Source organism: Lingula anatina, chromosome 6 (genome assembly GCF_051362555.1).
Source record: "Lingula anatina isolate TDL-2025a chromosome 6, LinAna3.0, whole genome shotgun sequence".
In the NCBI taxonomy this organism is placed as follows: Eukaryota; Metazoa; Brachiopoda; class Lingulata; order Lingulida; family Lingulidae; genus Lingula; species Lingula anatina.
The window spans coordinates 6,305,871-6,321,402 of record NC_141772.1 but is presented as its reverse complement, the minus strand read 5'-3'; the positions used below and the strand labels follow the sequence as shown (position 1 = coordinate 6,321,402).

General features: G+C 35.4%; 1 protein-coding gene across 1 annotated transcript; it reads left to right on the top strand.

The window, feature by feature from the left end:
- The first annotated feature begins 1,142 nt into the window (after positions 1 to 1,142).
- LOC106169700 (uncharacterized) lies at positions 1,143 to 15,474 on the top strand. Its single transcript, XM_087015885.1, has 24 exons — positions 1,143 to 1,326; positions 1,654 to 1,740; positions 2,243 to 2,337; positions 2,889 to 2,984; positions 3,224 to 3,322; positions 3,716 to 3,979; positions 4,590 to 4,719; positions 5,182 to 5,401; positions 5,637 to 5,859; positions 6,241 to 6,279; positions 6,504 to 6,602; positions 6,917 to 7,183; positions 7,558 to 7,675; positions 7,877 to 8,081; positions 8,506 to 8,758; positions 9,090 to 9,176; positions 9,536 to 9,687; positions 10,202 to 10,403; positions 10,662 to 10,781; positions 12,878 to 13,038; positions 13,600 to 13,704; positions 13,854 to 13,971; positions 14,184 to 14,280; positions 14,481 to 15,474. The coding sequence occupies exons 1-24, from the start codon at positions 1,232 to 1,234 to the stop codon at positions 14,611 to 14,613; spliced, it is 3,465 nt and encodes a 1,154-aa protein (XP_086872011.1). The 5' UTR covers positions 1,143 to 1,231; the 3' UTR covers positions 14,614 to 15,474.
- The last annotated feature ends 58 nt before the right edge of the window (positions 15,475 to 15,532 follow it).

Genomic DNA, 15,532 nt, shown 5'->3' with positions numbered 1-15,532 from the left:
GATGAATTTGACGGCAAAGCGGCCATATTTCCACGTGGCGATAATCACCCAAACCCAATATATGGGTCTATTCCCACAAGTTTAGATCGATCTATCACCGCGGGGAGTCTCACTAGATTACTGTCATATAATCCCCCTTAAGTGTCCGTCCCCGCCTACTACAAGCTGTAAGGGGTAATTAACTTGCGTGTCCGCCCGGCTGACAGCTATTTAGCGTGAACCCCCAGGGAGTTAGGTCGATATCTAAAGTAGGTCGATCTAATCTATGGAAATGGGGTGTATGTCACAGCCATGCTCTTAAAAAGATTTAGTGCACAGATTGCAAACTATGTCTGATTATTTTAGGTTCCTACGTGAAGAAGTTTACATCAAAGTTTCACTCTCCTGGAACCATGATAAATAAATAATAATTCAACTTCTATCCCCAAAAAGGAACATACGTTACTGTCACAAAACGAAACGTTTCACTCACTTCAAAAATTCAGTCATCACTGGATTTTGTTCTTTGATTTATCTCTAACAAGTATAACCTAAAAAATTATAATAATTTTCTGTATAGAGCAATTAATTGTCTTTGAGCTACTTTAGTTTGCTTGTCACTGAATATCAAAAAGACGGGAGAAAAACACCCAACCGACAGTAAAATAAGCATTAAATAAATTATTTTTGCCCTCGTGCTCCAAATATTATATAAGAAATGTCAAACTATCATAGAATCACATTATATTTTTCGGTCAGCAAAAGAAAACATTTTTTTCTGCACACCAAGTACTTAATTAAACAAAATGAAACATTGTAACAATTTCTCTAGGGAACACGTACGTTGTTCTATTTTACAATTCTAATTTACCATGACTGAACCACTACAAAATATAGCGGAACGTGGTATAAAAATTAAAATCAATTGACCCGGAACATACGTTACCGTACTTTTTTTTGAATGTACGTTACTCTCTGCGTAATGTAAAAGACATTTAGTAAAAATTAAAATTTGAATTTAAATTGACACAGTCGTGGATTTTTGTTCTATACAAATATATGTTTTAAAAATTGAATACAACTTTGAATTCATTCAATTTTATTTTTTGACACTTCAACATGTGAAATGCACCTCTCTATATTGGGTTTAGATGTAATACGCATGCGCAGAAAGCGTATTTTCCGGCAAATTCAATATTGACATTCGCGACAACCGACTTCGTTTTTTCCGCAGAAAATTGTATCCAAGTATATGATGACTTATCACACTGTCATGTTCTGTTCCTTGCAAGTAATTATAACAGTTAATATTTTTGCCAATTTTGCTTCAACATCTTTGGTTTACAGGTGAGTCATTCTGGTCGACGTAGACTACCTCTGCACAAAAAATAAATTAATTGCTTTTCTTAAGTTTTATTTTTATGTTAATTGGCCTTTGCTGCATGTTTCAGTTTTCGCTTCAAAATGAACAGGTTCTCTGAGGATATGTCCTGAACCTCAGGTAAAAATTTCAAATGTTTTTCCTTCATATCTCAGGTTTTAAAAGAGCACGTGATAACAATCTAATATGAGTTTTGACTATCGAGGTGTTACGTATACTGATATAGAAACCATTATCCCTATGTCCCAGCTAGGCTGTTGCTTCAGTGAGTTAGACTTTTTATTCAATTTTAGTGGCCATGTCTGCTACTACTCTGCAAGAGCTGAAAGATATGTCACCTACTATAGAACGTATAAGTGCGGACTTTTTGGATGGTCAAGGTTGGTGAATTTCCTTAATAAGAAGTTCAGTCATCAAAGTCGTCAGTCATCATAAATACTTGTAAATGCAGTTCATTGTTTTAGAATTTAAAAGACTTGTTTCCTAACAATTAACATTAAGGGACCATTCCCACAGATATTTGGATCAATCTATCTCCCTGGGGAGTCGCACTAAATTACTGTCAACTTGACCAGTTTAAATGCCTGTCACGCCTAGTAAAGCTGTTATGGGGGTAATTATTTTTACCCCCTAGCTAATTCGGTAGGTGTGACAGACATTTAATACAGTTAGTTGACAGCAAGTAAGTGAGACTCCCCAGGGAGTTAGGTCGATCCATATGGATAGATCAAGGCATGGGAACCCAGTCTATGTCGTTTTACTGCATGCTTGTTGCTGATTCCCATATATCTTAATTTTTATTGCTTTTTTCGAGATGAAAATCACAATCATTGGCGGATATAATATGTTGTTTTTTTTTTCACTTTAAATTCTGTTGGATAGGTGTAAAAGTAGTGGGTCTCATAGTGTCCCGTACACATATCGCCGGAGCCGTTGCTGTGAAGGTTGGACAAGTAGAAATGCAGCCTGTGTGGTCCGTAAGTATATTTTCTTGATAATAATTTACATCATTCAAATGTTCTTTTTTTTTACAAGGTATACCTAGTCAGGGGCGGATCCAGAGATATTTTCTGACAGGCTTCCGAATTATCTTTATTGATCCATGCTCCACTTTTGACCGTCTTCCGAAAGGAAAAAATAGATATCTGTCAATGTAAACTTGAAAATGTGACCGTCTTCTGGGTCTTCCGCCTAAATCCGCCCCTGCTAGTTGCAATTTCAACTCTAAGATAAGAGGAGTTGGATATAGTCTATATTGTATGTAAGCCATTTGAGTTTTCAGGCAAAATAAAAAGCAGTATAAATAGGTGTCTGATATCAACAACTCTTCTTATAAATGATAAATAATTTTAAGAAAGATGTTTGAAAAAGTCTTTATCCTCTTAAACATAAAACAAACTTGATTGCAGCAAGTGCAGGCAGAAAACAAAAGTACTTCAGTTTCAAATTTACACTAGCAATAATGTTCTTTAAATTGTTATTCAGCTATGAAATGTTATTTTGTTATTTAATTTTCAAATGGTTTCAGCTATTTGCAGTCCCAGTTGTCGAAATGGTGGAACATGCATAAGACCAAACATGTGTATTTGCCCAGCTACACATTATGGTTCTTACTGTCAGTTAAGTATGTGTACTTAATTCACATTGATTAATATAGATTTTTGTGACTATTCTCTGGAGGTAATCCAGATGAAATTTGTGTAAAAAAAGACAGATTGCTAATTTAGTTGTTTCTTGAGTTTTGGAGTTCTGAATTCAATTACTTTAAGATAATTTTTTTCCAAAAAACTAATCATTTGATATGGTTATTCAAATAATTACTTGTCAACTGCTTTCATGATAAAAACTGTCTCATATATGCAGGTCAGTGTTCCTGGAAGTTCCCCTGTTACCCTGGTACTTGTAGTTCTGGTACTAACTGTAGGTGTACGCCTGGATTTGGAGGAGCACACTGTGGAAGTAGTAAGTTTTTTTCCAGTATGTTGCTGCTTTTTTAAACCTATAATCTGTAATCTGAAGCCAGTGATGAAAATTTTTAAAGAAAGTTCTTGCCAAACATAATCCTAAAAATGGGTGATCCACCCATTCCAGAATTTTTTGACACTCTTTCTGACACATAAAACATCCTATCAATAATCACAAAATTTAAATGTATTGGTATATTGGTTGCAATGCTAACAATTTATCACATTTTGAATCACGAGATTGGGGTATTTTAAAAAGAAAAGAATAAATAATTTTAATTGTATATTTTCCAGTCATTGGTGGTTAGTGTTTTGACTGGAAAATAAGACATTTTTTAAAATGATTCACACTATTTGCTATTGCATTTCATTTGTATATTTGTGTTATTAGTTATCAGTGATTCACAGAGCCCAAACATTACATCCTGTAAGGCAACTTTGAGTGACCGGACAGGAAGTCGAGATCATTCAGAGGCAGTGGCCAGCTGGCCATATAACACAACAGTTTATGTGAAGAGACAGGATTGGAACCACGTGAAAGTAGAGTGGACAAGTAAATACAATTTGACCACAGCACCACCTCGTCCTTCTTATATTAGGAGTATACTGCTTGGAATTGTGAGCGGAAATGCTCACCTGAGGTGGCATAGTCAAGGTAAGCAGATTGTGAATATCACAAAAGCAAGTTTTTTTTCTATGACATGGTTATCATAGATTCAAAAGAATACATTTAATTGATTTAAAACTTAAAGAGCTTTTCTTATGGCCTTTATATCTGATAAGAAAATAGTGTGCTTGGACCTACGCCACATTTTTTTATTCTAAAGTAACACCCCCGGTGGCCATTATAGATTTTGATGCCGGTCTCACATCTAGGGATGGGACATTTTTTCACAAGCCAATTTCTCTGAAAATAGCCTTATGTTAGTGTTGAGTCTAAATATGCTTCTGTTTGCATTCAAATTTTTTTGAATACAAGCCCCACCAATATATTATATTGTATTATAATTAATTATTTCCTGGCATTACCTTCAGCTTTAAGTCAATTTCGATAAAATTATAATTATACAAATATAAAGTATGTTTTGTGAAATTAGCTCCCACCATTTGAGCCTTATAACTTCAAAAAAGCCTCTTGGTGCAGTAATGTGTTGGCTAGGATCTCTTGATTTAGACCAAAAAATTGACTGCTGGATTGACATACACAAGAATCTCATGGGGCTCTAAGATGATTTGCCAAATGGTTAAGTCTACTTATTTTTCAGATGAGAGGTACCTTTTTTCTCATACTCTTCCTTGTGGAAATGGTGATAGTGCAAGTAATCCTAACCAAGGCATCTCCAGTTGCAGAGTGGAATACAGTTTTCCCAGACATACCATAAAACATGAAGACAGGTGATCCTTACAGGTTTTAATGTCATAAAATTTTTGTTTGCTGATTTTTAGTCCGAAAAACTTGTTTGCCTAGTGAATACCTAGTGATAGCGTTCAGAAATTTAAATATTTAAAATTTAAATTTAAAACACAGCAAAAGAAGCATTAAGGTTTTTATTAAGGTAAGGGTGAGTTGTATAAATTTACATAGATAAAGAAAAATATATAATTGAGGTATAAAATTGCTATTAAGACATGGGAAAGTGTATGACACTTAAAATGGGCCTCATATGACTAAATTGCATGTGATTGTATTTCCTTGTGAAGTAGAGTTTGTTAGAGAAGTTTGTTGTGACATTGTGACTTGACTATATGCATGTTCTTGATTAACTCGGGTGGTGGGTTTATTATTCAGGCCATGTTCTTTGCACCATTTTTTATTTCTCAATTTCCAAATGATAAGAATTTTTTTTATTTTCCTAGGTTGGAAGTGGGTCTATCAAGCAGGAATGGAGGCTACAAGGTAGTATTAAATACTGATACTAATTTAGTAAAAAACCATGCAATCAAAGGACGAGATGCAACAAGAAATTTCACCTACATTTTCGACTTTGAGGAACCAAAGCATATTTGCCGTGACCTGGATAAATGTGCAGAAAAAGACTCTGCCTTAATGACTTATGTGGCAAAAAATGGAACCCAGGTAATATAATTTATCATATTTACTATTAATATTTTGGATTTATAGAACGATGTGATGAAATAAGGCAATTCATGCATACCCTTTTTCTGGAAATTCACCTTTTTTAGATGCATGTCATTAAACTTTAGTGAAACACCTGTTTGTTTTTGGTTGAAAATTTCAATATGAGTATGATGTGCAAGTCAAATTACAAATAAGATCGAAGAGATAACCAGTCAGTGTTTCTCTATGACAGCCTCAGCTGGAGATCCAGTGGGCTAACTGGGTAGATGTAACATCTGGTATTGAGAAGTATGTCTACACCATCATCCGTGGCAGCATACAAAGTGGTTTACCTGTACATAAGAAAGAATGGAGAAGTGGGAATCCATGGCCGGTGTACATTGTGAACACAGGAACTTATGCTGTTCTTCTGAAAGTTTTGGACAGAGCTGGAAATGAAGCAACTGTGTCTAAAGGTGATTATAGTACATCCTAGGGTCTATTCCCACAAGTTTAGATCGATCTATCACCGCGGGGAGTCTCAGTAGATTACTTTCAGATAATCCCCCTTAAGTGTCCGTCCCCGCCTACTACAAGCTGTAAGGGGTAATTAACTTGCGTGTCTGCCCGGCTGACAGCTATTTAGCGTGAACCCCCAGGGAGTTAGGTCGATCTAAAGTAGGTCGATCTAATCTATGGAAATGGGGTGCTAGTTGCGATGTATGCAAAAGTAATACAGTACAACTGAAAATAATATAATGCAGAACTATTTCCAAATACAGATAGCAGCAATGTATCATTTAAAAATGTCAACGATTTTAAAGGTATAATAATTTTAACAATGTATTATATTTTAGAGATCAAAGTTGACGAGCACCTCCCTACTGTCAGTCCAAGTAAGTTGATCAAATCTGCATTGCTCAAGGATATAGAACCTGTGCGTATAACAATTATTTAAAAAAAAGCTATTTCATGCTTGGAATCTTAATTAACTGTTATCCTTTTGGTTGGAGTTCTGCCAGGATAGCATTGTTGGAATGTTGCCAAGTTGTTTGTTCCAAATAAAACGTGACATTAGAGTTTGAATATACATATTTCCCTTTTTTCTTGTAATATTTAGATTTTTGTCCCAGTCAAAACTGCTACCCAGGGTTCTGTGTCCCTGACACTGGAAATTGTATCTGCACGGCTGGATTTAGTGGAGACAACTGTAATACAAGTAAGCTTTTTCTTTATTTTTAGACAGAGAAAATTTCTAGTGCCCATTTATTTACATCTTTTGGCTTGCATACCCCAAAGCTATATGAAATCTTTTTTAAGCCATTTTCTAAGCTTATGCCAATTTCATATATCAATTTTTATATTCATGAATATATATAAATATATGTAATTTTTCACGTTTTGAAAATCCTAAAATAAATTCATTTTTCCTAAGAATACTGATGCTTTGTGTCTCTATCTGAATGCCCTTTTCAGTCAACTTAAATTCTGAACAACAATGTACCAGTAATTCCACTGTGTAATTTCTTTTAGTCAGTGGAGATATCCAGGATCCTGCCATCAAGATGATAAAGATTATGCTAACTGCAAATGACAGCCTTCCTTATGTGTATGAGAATGCAGCAGTAGAATCAAACATCATCAACATGTTCACCAATAGGCTTGATTTGGCATATTTGAAGTTGTCGTGGGAGGCAGAATACAGAATAATGGGGGATTTGCCATCAAGACCACCATCTGTGTCAGACTTCCAGATAGGACTTGTTTCATCTAAGGCTGAACTAGAAATTGAGTCAGCTGGTAGGTTTTTCAGCTCAAAGTTAAAATGAAAGCTTTCATAAAACCTTAAGTTTTTTATATTCTTAAATGATAACAATTTTTTGAGCCCAATATTGTTTTTACATTTATATTTTCACTACTTAACAAGAAAGCATAGAATACAATATTATTAATAAAAGGAATGCTCCATATAAATTGATGTTGATTAATTATGATATAGTAGAATGACTGGTGTATTTTGACAATGGCAGCAAAAATAAATGTACAGTATGATTTTAAAAATTGTGTTTTGTAAAAATTTAAACATATTTGACTAGCAATTTGAATCATAGTTTTCACAATTCAAAATATAAAAGAAGATATTATTTTTTAAATTTATAAAATGATGATACCAGGTGGCAGCACAAAGAAAGAGGCGACTCTGGACTGTCTTAAAGCTGACACCTCTTTGGAGTCCTTTGTACCCTGCAGCCAAACCCACAGACTGTCTGGTTCTAGAAAAGACCACGACAGGTAAGGCATATTCATTGATATGGATTTTTTTCAATTACTCACGAAAATTCTTTAAAAGTGCTATTGTACAGCATTATTGGATTTAAGTGATGTTTAAAACATGAATTGAAGATAGGAGAACTATATTTGCTTTCTAGACACTAATCCCCCCCCCCAAAAAAAAAAAAAATAAATAATAAAAAAGGTTTATCAATTTTACAGACTAAAAATTGTCCTGAAAGCTGAAAATGGTGGCCACAAGATTGTTTCTGGGCAAAACATTAAATACCAAGGAAAAACAGTTCAGCGCCAAATCAACATCCACTATGATACCGAGGCTCCATATTATAACTGTGCTGCTGGCTCTGGGAAATGTGAAGATGAAGAATTGAAAGTAGCAATTGGACAACAAATTAGTGTTAATAAGGTCAGTTGCAGTTGAAAGGATGGTATATGTTTGGGGATTGACCTTGCCCTCACTGTTTCTATCCCCCCCCTTTTTTTTGCCCTCAAGTATTTTGATTGATGAAATATTTATGGCTTGCCTATGTCATCAAAAGAGAATATCAACTTCACTGGTTTCAAAAAGAAATCCATTTTTGATATCACACATGATCGAAGGCTTGTAGTGAGGAAAAAAAGGTGCAGAATCTTGGACAGAAAAAAGAAATGATGATTAAATGTTTGAGTAAGGTGAAGTTGACAAATAAATAAAAATGGGAAAAAATATAATGAAAAATTTCTCATTTTCGTTAGCCAATTCAAATTAATATATAAGTATTTGTCAAAAATCGTAAATACTGGCAAAACTTTGATTCTTTTCATGCATTTCATTTTTTTCTCATTTTCAGAAAGAAATACTTTTGACCTTATCATGGGGTGATAACTGGAAGGATGCATTGTCTGGTATTGCAAATTTCCACTACTTCATATACAGCTACCTCGGTACCAAGAAGATAGGATTGGAGGACGCTCCTCTTGCAAATGGCTCTTGGACAGCTGGAGACAGGTTTCCAACATATGATGTGAAAAGTGATAAAGCTGCATTTACAGTTGTGCTCCAAGTGCTGGATAAGGCTGGGAATAATATTAGAGTGAGACGCGGTAAATAGAACTGACATAAACATTGTGTGATAATCAAACTGCATATTTTGATTCATCCAGTTGTAGTTTCACAAATAACAAGTGGAAAAATATGGTATGAGCACCTGCCAACATTTCATCTAGCTGTATTTCATAGATTTCCTTCTGTAATTGAAGTTATTGTCGCTGTGGTCATGTGACAGGCATAATGATGATAATGTTTGTTGGTACAAACAAATTGGTTACAAAAGGTAGGAATTAATATTTGACAGCATAATATTTTATGTTGAATTTTTTTTCAATTTATCAGATATAATGAGTATACAATCAGTGTACTTTTTCATCTTTTAAGATATTGATTTGACCAGTCCAAGAGTGGCAGCTTTGCTTGGAAATGCACCAAGTGATGGTGGAGGGGATCAAAGTGGACTTCTAACAGGTATGTCACTTTTTTTCTGTAGTACAATATTCAAGGGCAGATCCAGACACATTTTATAACAATCTTCCAAATTACCTTTTTTTATTCTTCCTCCACTTTTGAAAGTCTTCCTTCATGAAAACAGATGCTGGTCAATGTGAATTTGAAAAATTCTGACCATCTTCTGGAAGGCCCTGACGACAGCTTCCATCCACCCTTGGTATTAATAGACCCAGCCATGCTATCTGCATATCTTTTTGCCTGTGTGTTTACATTGTTTCATGATTTGTTTCTTATTTGTTACATGTACATTTTTACATTTCTTATCTTTTTATGTTTTTCATTTAATAGGTATATTTTAATCCTGACTTATGTTTTAGTGCCAATCTTCTTCTTCATCCTGGTTGTTGCTGTGGTTGCGTTGGGAGCCGTGGCAGTCGTGCGATGGAGACATGGTTATCCTTGGTTGTGGAAAGACGAAAAGTTAAAATTTTGGCAACCAAAAAAAAGGCATGAATATGCAACTGCAGTTGTAAGTGTACATTGCATCCAGTTTATTTTGTTGTGTTGCTTTTCTCTCCGGGCATGACCCAAGTCAAGTCATTGACCGAACCTTAAAATCTTCAGTAGACGGATTAGAGCCCTCAGACTAAATTATACCCCGCAGTATCTGTAAGAAGATTTGGCGCAACAGCTCGCACATGATTCCGTTTTGAGATTTTTGTTATTGCCAGAGAGAAAAGCAACACAACACCACAGCTTAGTTTTAGAATCTAAAACTCTGTTTTTTTCTAGCTGCTACCTGGTTTTATACCTCAAATATTTGCGTGTCAAACCACTTGGCCGCAAATTATTGTAACTTTAGATAAAGGGAAATAAAGTGAGAAAAAATTGAAGTGGAATGGGATTAATTAAAGTAATAGGGACAATTGCATTACTAATATGAGCCGCGTGCATTGATATTTCCTTCTGCCATTACATAACTTCAGTGGTGAATTAATTCCAGTGAAATTCTTATTTGTTTCAAACACTTTTATACATTATAGTACCATAATGACACATATGATGAAGATGAAGACCAGGGCATTTACTATGAGAGTGAGGCATACGGCAGAAGTGTGGAAATTTCCAGCAGCCATATTGTTCTGGGAGACACTCTCTGCTATGGACATTTTGCCATAATTAGACATGCTGAGTGGACTCCTGATAGACAGAATTCTATGGCAGTTATTGCAAAAATGTTGAAAGGTAAATTTTATATTTAGACTACTGACTTTGTGATTATGTATTATACAATATTAGAAAGCTGTCATTCTCAGTTGGACAGTTTACTTTGTGTGTTTGTAACAAATCATTATATTTATTGTAAGACAATTAGATTTCAATGTACAAAAGTCATCTAGAATATTATGATGATTATATGTGATGTGAAGGCCAAGCAGTTTCCTAAACCTTGGATGTAATTTTATTTGAAATATGCTTTTCTGTTAATCCCAAACTTTTCAGATGCCAAGAGCATAACAGACAGGCAGTTGATGTTGGATAAGATCAAGTTTGTTGGAGATGTTCCTCGTCATGAGAATGTTCTGGCCATGCTCGGAAAGGTGACCGATGACTTCCAGACAGGTAATCATAAGAGTGACCAATGCTTTGTCCAGTCTTACTTATATGTGAGTCTTATTTATTTTATTACAGTCTTATTTATTTAAATTAGTTGTGAAATCAGCTCTAGTACAGTCAATATCAGAATATTTTCCTACACATGTGTAACAAGGTAGCAGATAAAGTGCCATATTGTGGCAAAGGCAAATATTTGATCCATATTTACCTATCTGATTCTCAAAGAAAATAATATCTACTAGTATGTCAGTGTATGAAATGGCCGCCTGCCCGCCAGCCCGAGGCTGGTAACTTTCAGGCCGGGCGGGTAAGATTTGCAGATTACCCGCCCGACGGGCTGGCTGTTTTTACAGCCTATTTTCACCTTTTATTTTGTCTATGTTCACAAGCGATTTCAGCAAAATATCAAATAAACTCACTGTTTTCACCCACTTTCATAGAAGCAAAGAACTACCATAGCTTGCAATCGAACGCTCGTATCGAAGTGTAACCAACAGTCTCCCTCTCAGTGGCCTCATTTTCGAAGTTCTGTCTGTGTGATATGAAGTTGAAAGACAATTTGAAACGAGGCACAATGTTCTTAACCAGCTTCAGTGCACAGCAGATAACGTTACGTCATTGTTTTGTGTAGAGGACATACCGCGAGTAGCAATTTGTAGGTTGAGAGTAATAAAAATGTGAAAGTATAAAAAGTTGATATTGATTAAATCGACTTATAGGTACATGAAGTGCTTATAATCAACAGTAATAAAGGCAATGGAGGCAAATTAAAGGAGAATTTTACCAAAAATTTGAATCCCAAAATTATGAGTGAACGTACGAGTTTACGCCGTGCGTCAGATGTAGTGCTTTTCCCACGTGCTTTCATCTTGGGCTGTCAAAAATGAAAAAATTCTATCAAGTCTGATAGAGAAGTTCACAAAAGAAAAACAATTGAGGAAAGAAATAAAACTAACAAAGATTACGACAGAACCAAACGAAAGAGAACAAATTGGGACCAATGGAAAGGTGACTTCGATTGCAATTAGTCGAGCGGCAACATTATTTTTCGTAAAACCGTAACTCGAAAGTATCACGCATTGCGACCGAGCGCAAGCATCTCGATCCAATAACTCGTCCATACTCGCCCCATATAAAAATGATATTGTAGCCTCTATGTGATATATATAGCTATTCTCAATAAGCAATGCTTTCGAGATACGGGGCCCTGCAGGACTGTCTATGGGCCATTAGCGTGCAGGACCGTTCCCGACCGCTTTTTAAAGCTTAAAAGCGATATTCAAAGAGACCTTACGTGCTAAATTTTTTCTTCTTTATTGTTAGCACAGAGATCGATTTAGTTGACAACAATATATATATTTTTGGTCATACTTGTTGCTATACAAAAAAGCAAAAATTATATCACGAAATCGGAATAAAAGTTATGAATAAATTATTGACGAAGAAATGAGACAGCCTGCAAGGTGAACATAAACTGAATTGACTACCCCCGCCCTCCCCCGACTGCTAAAGGGCCCTGAAAATTTTTGGTATTTTAGATGGTGAATGGTGCCATTTGGTATGGTTTAGAACTATGATTCAACTAGTGAAAATCTTATTTCAAGAGGTGAGTTTTTTTTACAGAAATTAAAAGGGGGGCGTCAGGAGCCCCTTGACCCCCTCTAAATCAAACACTGACAAGGTATCATTCAGTAGAAATTCCAAACAATTTCTAAATTTCCATGCATAAGGCATGATATTGCCCTTTCATTTCCAAATTACTCTCCCAAGAATGCATTCTAGACCCCCTCAGCATACCTCTCTTAACTCTAGGGGTTATCATAAATAGGGCAGGTAACTACATGGCCGGGCTGGTAACTTTTCAGAGTTACCTGCCCGGCAGTCTGGCTAGTAATTTCCTTGAATTTCATACACTGAGTATGTGCTTCATTTATATCCAGTTTGGTCAATTTCTGCTTCTGCATCAATACAGGCATTTCCATTATAGCTTTTCGTATACATACATGGAATTGTTATCAGATAATTATGACTGCTAGTATAGTAATATTTAATTTGTTAGTGGCAAAATACCATATTGCAGTGGTAATCAAAATTTGTTACAGGCCCATACATGGTCTTAGAGTACTGCAGAAATGGTTCACTGCGTGACTGGTTGTTAACACAGAAGGCAAAGGGAGGTGAACTGAGCGCCGACACTGCTGATCGTATGACGGAGTATGCTGTACAAATAGCAGCAGGAATGGAACATCTGAGTAATAACCTGGTAATTAATTATGTCACAGAGATATTTTCAGAGATCCAGAGATATTTTCTGACAGTCTTCCAAATTATCTTTGTGGAGCTATCCTCCATTTTTTGACCGTCTTCTGACAGAAAAAGATAGATACCATTCAATGTAAACTTGAAAATCTGACCGTCTTCTGGAAGACCCGGAAGACGGCCTAAATCCGCCCCTGAATTTTATGTCGACTTCATGATCAAGATCAGTCTTATTTCATGACCTGTTCAGGATCCAATTTTTAAGCTGAAAGTTGAAAACTTCTAAAACTTAAGAAACTTGATAATTACAGTGTTTTCAATCCCTGCAGTCAACCTCGCCTGGATATTTGGGGGAGGGGGGTACACAGTTTCTTGTAGATAACTTTTTTTTTGTAAAATAAGTAGTACTGGTTGAGAGGATTTACCTGATTTCAGTGAATTTAATACCTGAGGCTATCATGCCCTTGTTTACTACAGTCACTGTTATGTGTTCTTTATCTGTCCCGAATTTCTTTTACCAAGTTGTATATTAAATAATTGCATTTTGTACTTTTTCTCTTTCAAGATTGTCCACAAGAGACTGATGTCTAAGAATGTCCTCCTCAATGGTAAAATGGTTGCCAAGGTGATGGGATTTGGTCCTGAGGGAAAAGATGCAGCCAAAAACAAGGTATTTTGCTTTCTAACAAAAGTGTGTAGTTATGAGAAAATATGCTTTATAAATAATGGTTTGATATTTTTCTTACAAAAATTTTGTTATCTGTTCCATATTGATGAAAAAATTGGTTAATGGTTATCATAGTCTCTTCATATTTTCAGAGTCGTTTACCCACCAAATGGATGGCCTTGGAAATTCTGCAGGATCCTCAGCTGAAATATACCACTGCGTCTGATGTCTGGGCCTTTGGTATCACTTTATGGGAGATATACAGCCTGGGTGGGTCTTCAGCAAAAATGATCTGTATGAAAATGTTTGAAGTTCATGGTTGATTGAGCTCTGCATGTTCTAAGCAAATATTCTTAGCTTTCTAATATATTCAGTAGTGATTACTAAGTCAACTGCATGCAGCTTGTTTACATCGAAACTGACTGTCAAACGCAATGTCACATCTAACACATTACAATAACCTGATTGTGTTGACATTTCAGGTGACCTTCCTTATCCAACTGGACACAAGGACAAACTGATAACCCTGCTGGAGAGTGGAACTCGCCCAGACAAGCCTGTAGAGTGCCCAGATGATATGTAAGTGTGTTTGACCAGCTGAGCCTCCAGTTGTTCAAAGTGTGTTAGTTGTGATTTTGATATGCATCACTGCAGCCTAACTCTGCTGAATGCTAATATGTTATACATTTTATAAGCTCACAGATCAAGAGGATGACAATATTGCTACAAGTCCACAGATCAAAAACTCTCTGCTATTCAACAAATATGATCCATTGCAGCTACAACCAAGTGATGCTGAAATGCATGGACCATGATCCAAGCAAGCGTCCATCATTCCAACAGATTAAGGACCAGTTGAATGATTTCTTCCACCCTCCTCCAGATGATAGTGGCATATACTATGGTTTATAAGAGTAGCTGTGAACATGTGTCTTGCACCTTGACATGTTCTTTTCGTTGGAGATGGAATTAGGAACTAATTACTCTCTGGAGATTGAAATAAGGACTGATTACTGGACACTGATAAAACGATTTTATTAGAAGACTTGAAGTAGCTGCCTTTGCTGCTTAAAATGTATTTGCATACAATATATATTATCCCCACCTTTTCATGCAGAAAATGTACCTGTATTGTCCCCTTACCATGCTCTTGAACAATGATAATAGTGATCAGTAATCCGAAGTAACTTAAGTCAAAGTACTTGTAGTAGTTTTCTTCCTGACTTCATTCTTTTTTACAGAAGTATTGCAATTTAGTGGTCTGCCTCTTAAGTCATATTGCATATACCAATAACTTGCATGTTGTATGGAAACTATACATATTCTGGATGGAAAATGAACAATAACTGCCATTGCAATTAGGTGCTTTCAAGCTTATGTGTTTTGTTATTATACACCACTTTGTTTGGTTGATTGTCAATTACTATAACTGGATATTAGAAATGCAGCAGTAAAATATGTAATATTTTAAATGAAGAATGTGATTTGGAACCCAAAATAAGTAATTCTACCTGTTTATAGGGAAAACAAATTCAAAATGTGTGTTTGTATATATTTTTAGCTTAAAAGCTTAAGTAGACATAATTTTGATAAGTTGATGGTTCCTAGTATCTTGTGTCAAATGGTTTGATAATAAAAATATATAATAATCTATAATTTATTAATTCACATTTTTGATGAACTTATGACAGTAATTATCACTCTAAGATAAAAGTTGAACTTATTACAATTAAAACAATTTACCTTTTTGCAGTAAAGTGCTTCAGCAATTTGTTTATTTGTTTGTTTCCATTTTTTTTCAATTGTTTTTTTTTAAATGAAGAGCATTTTG

Excerpts from the sequence above, each read along its gene's own strand:
- LOC106169700 (XM_087015885.1), top strand. The coding sequence starts at position 1,232 with ATGATGACTTATCACACTGTCATGTTCTGTTCCTTGCAAGTAATTATA. Across the intron at positions 1,741-2,242 it reads GGACTTTTTGGATGGTCAAG|GTGTAAAAGTAGTGGGTCTC; the intron begins GTTGGTGAATTT and ends TCTGTTGGATAG. Across the intron at positions 7,184-7,557 it reads ACTAGAAATTGAGTCAGCTG|GTGGCAGCACAAAGAAAGAG; the intron begins GTAGGTTTTTCA and ends TGATGATACCAG.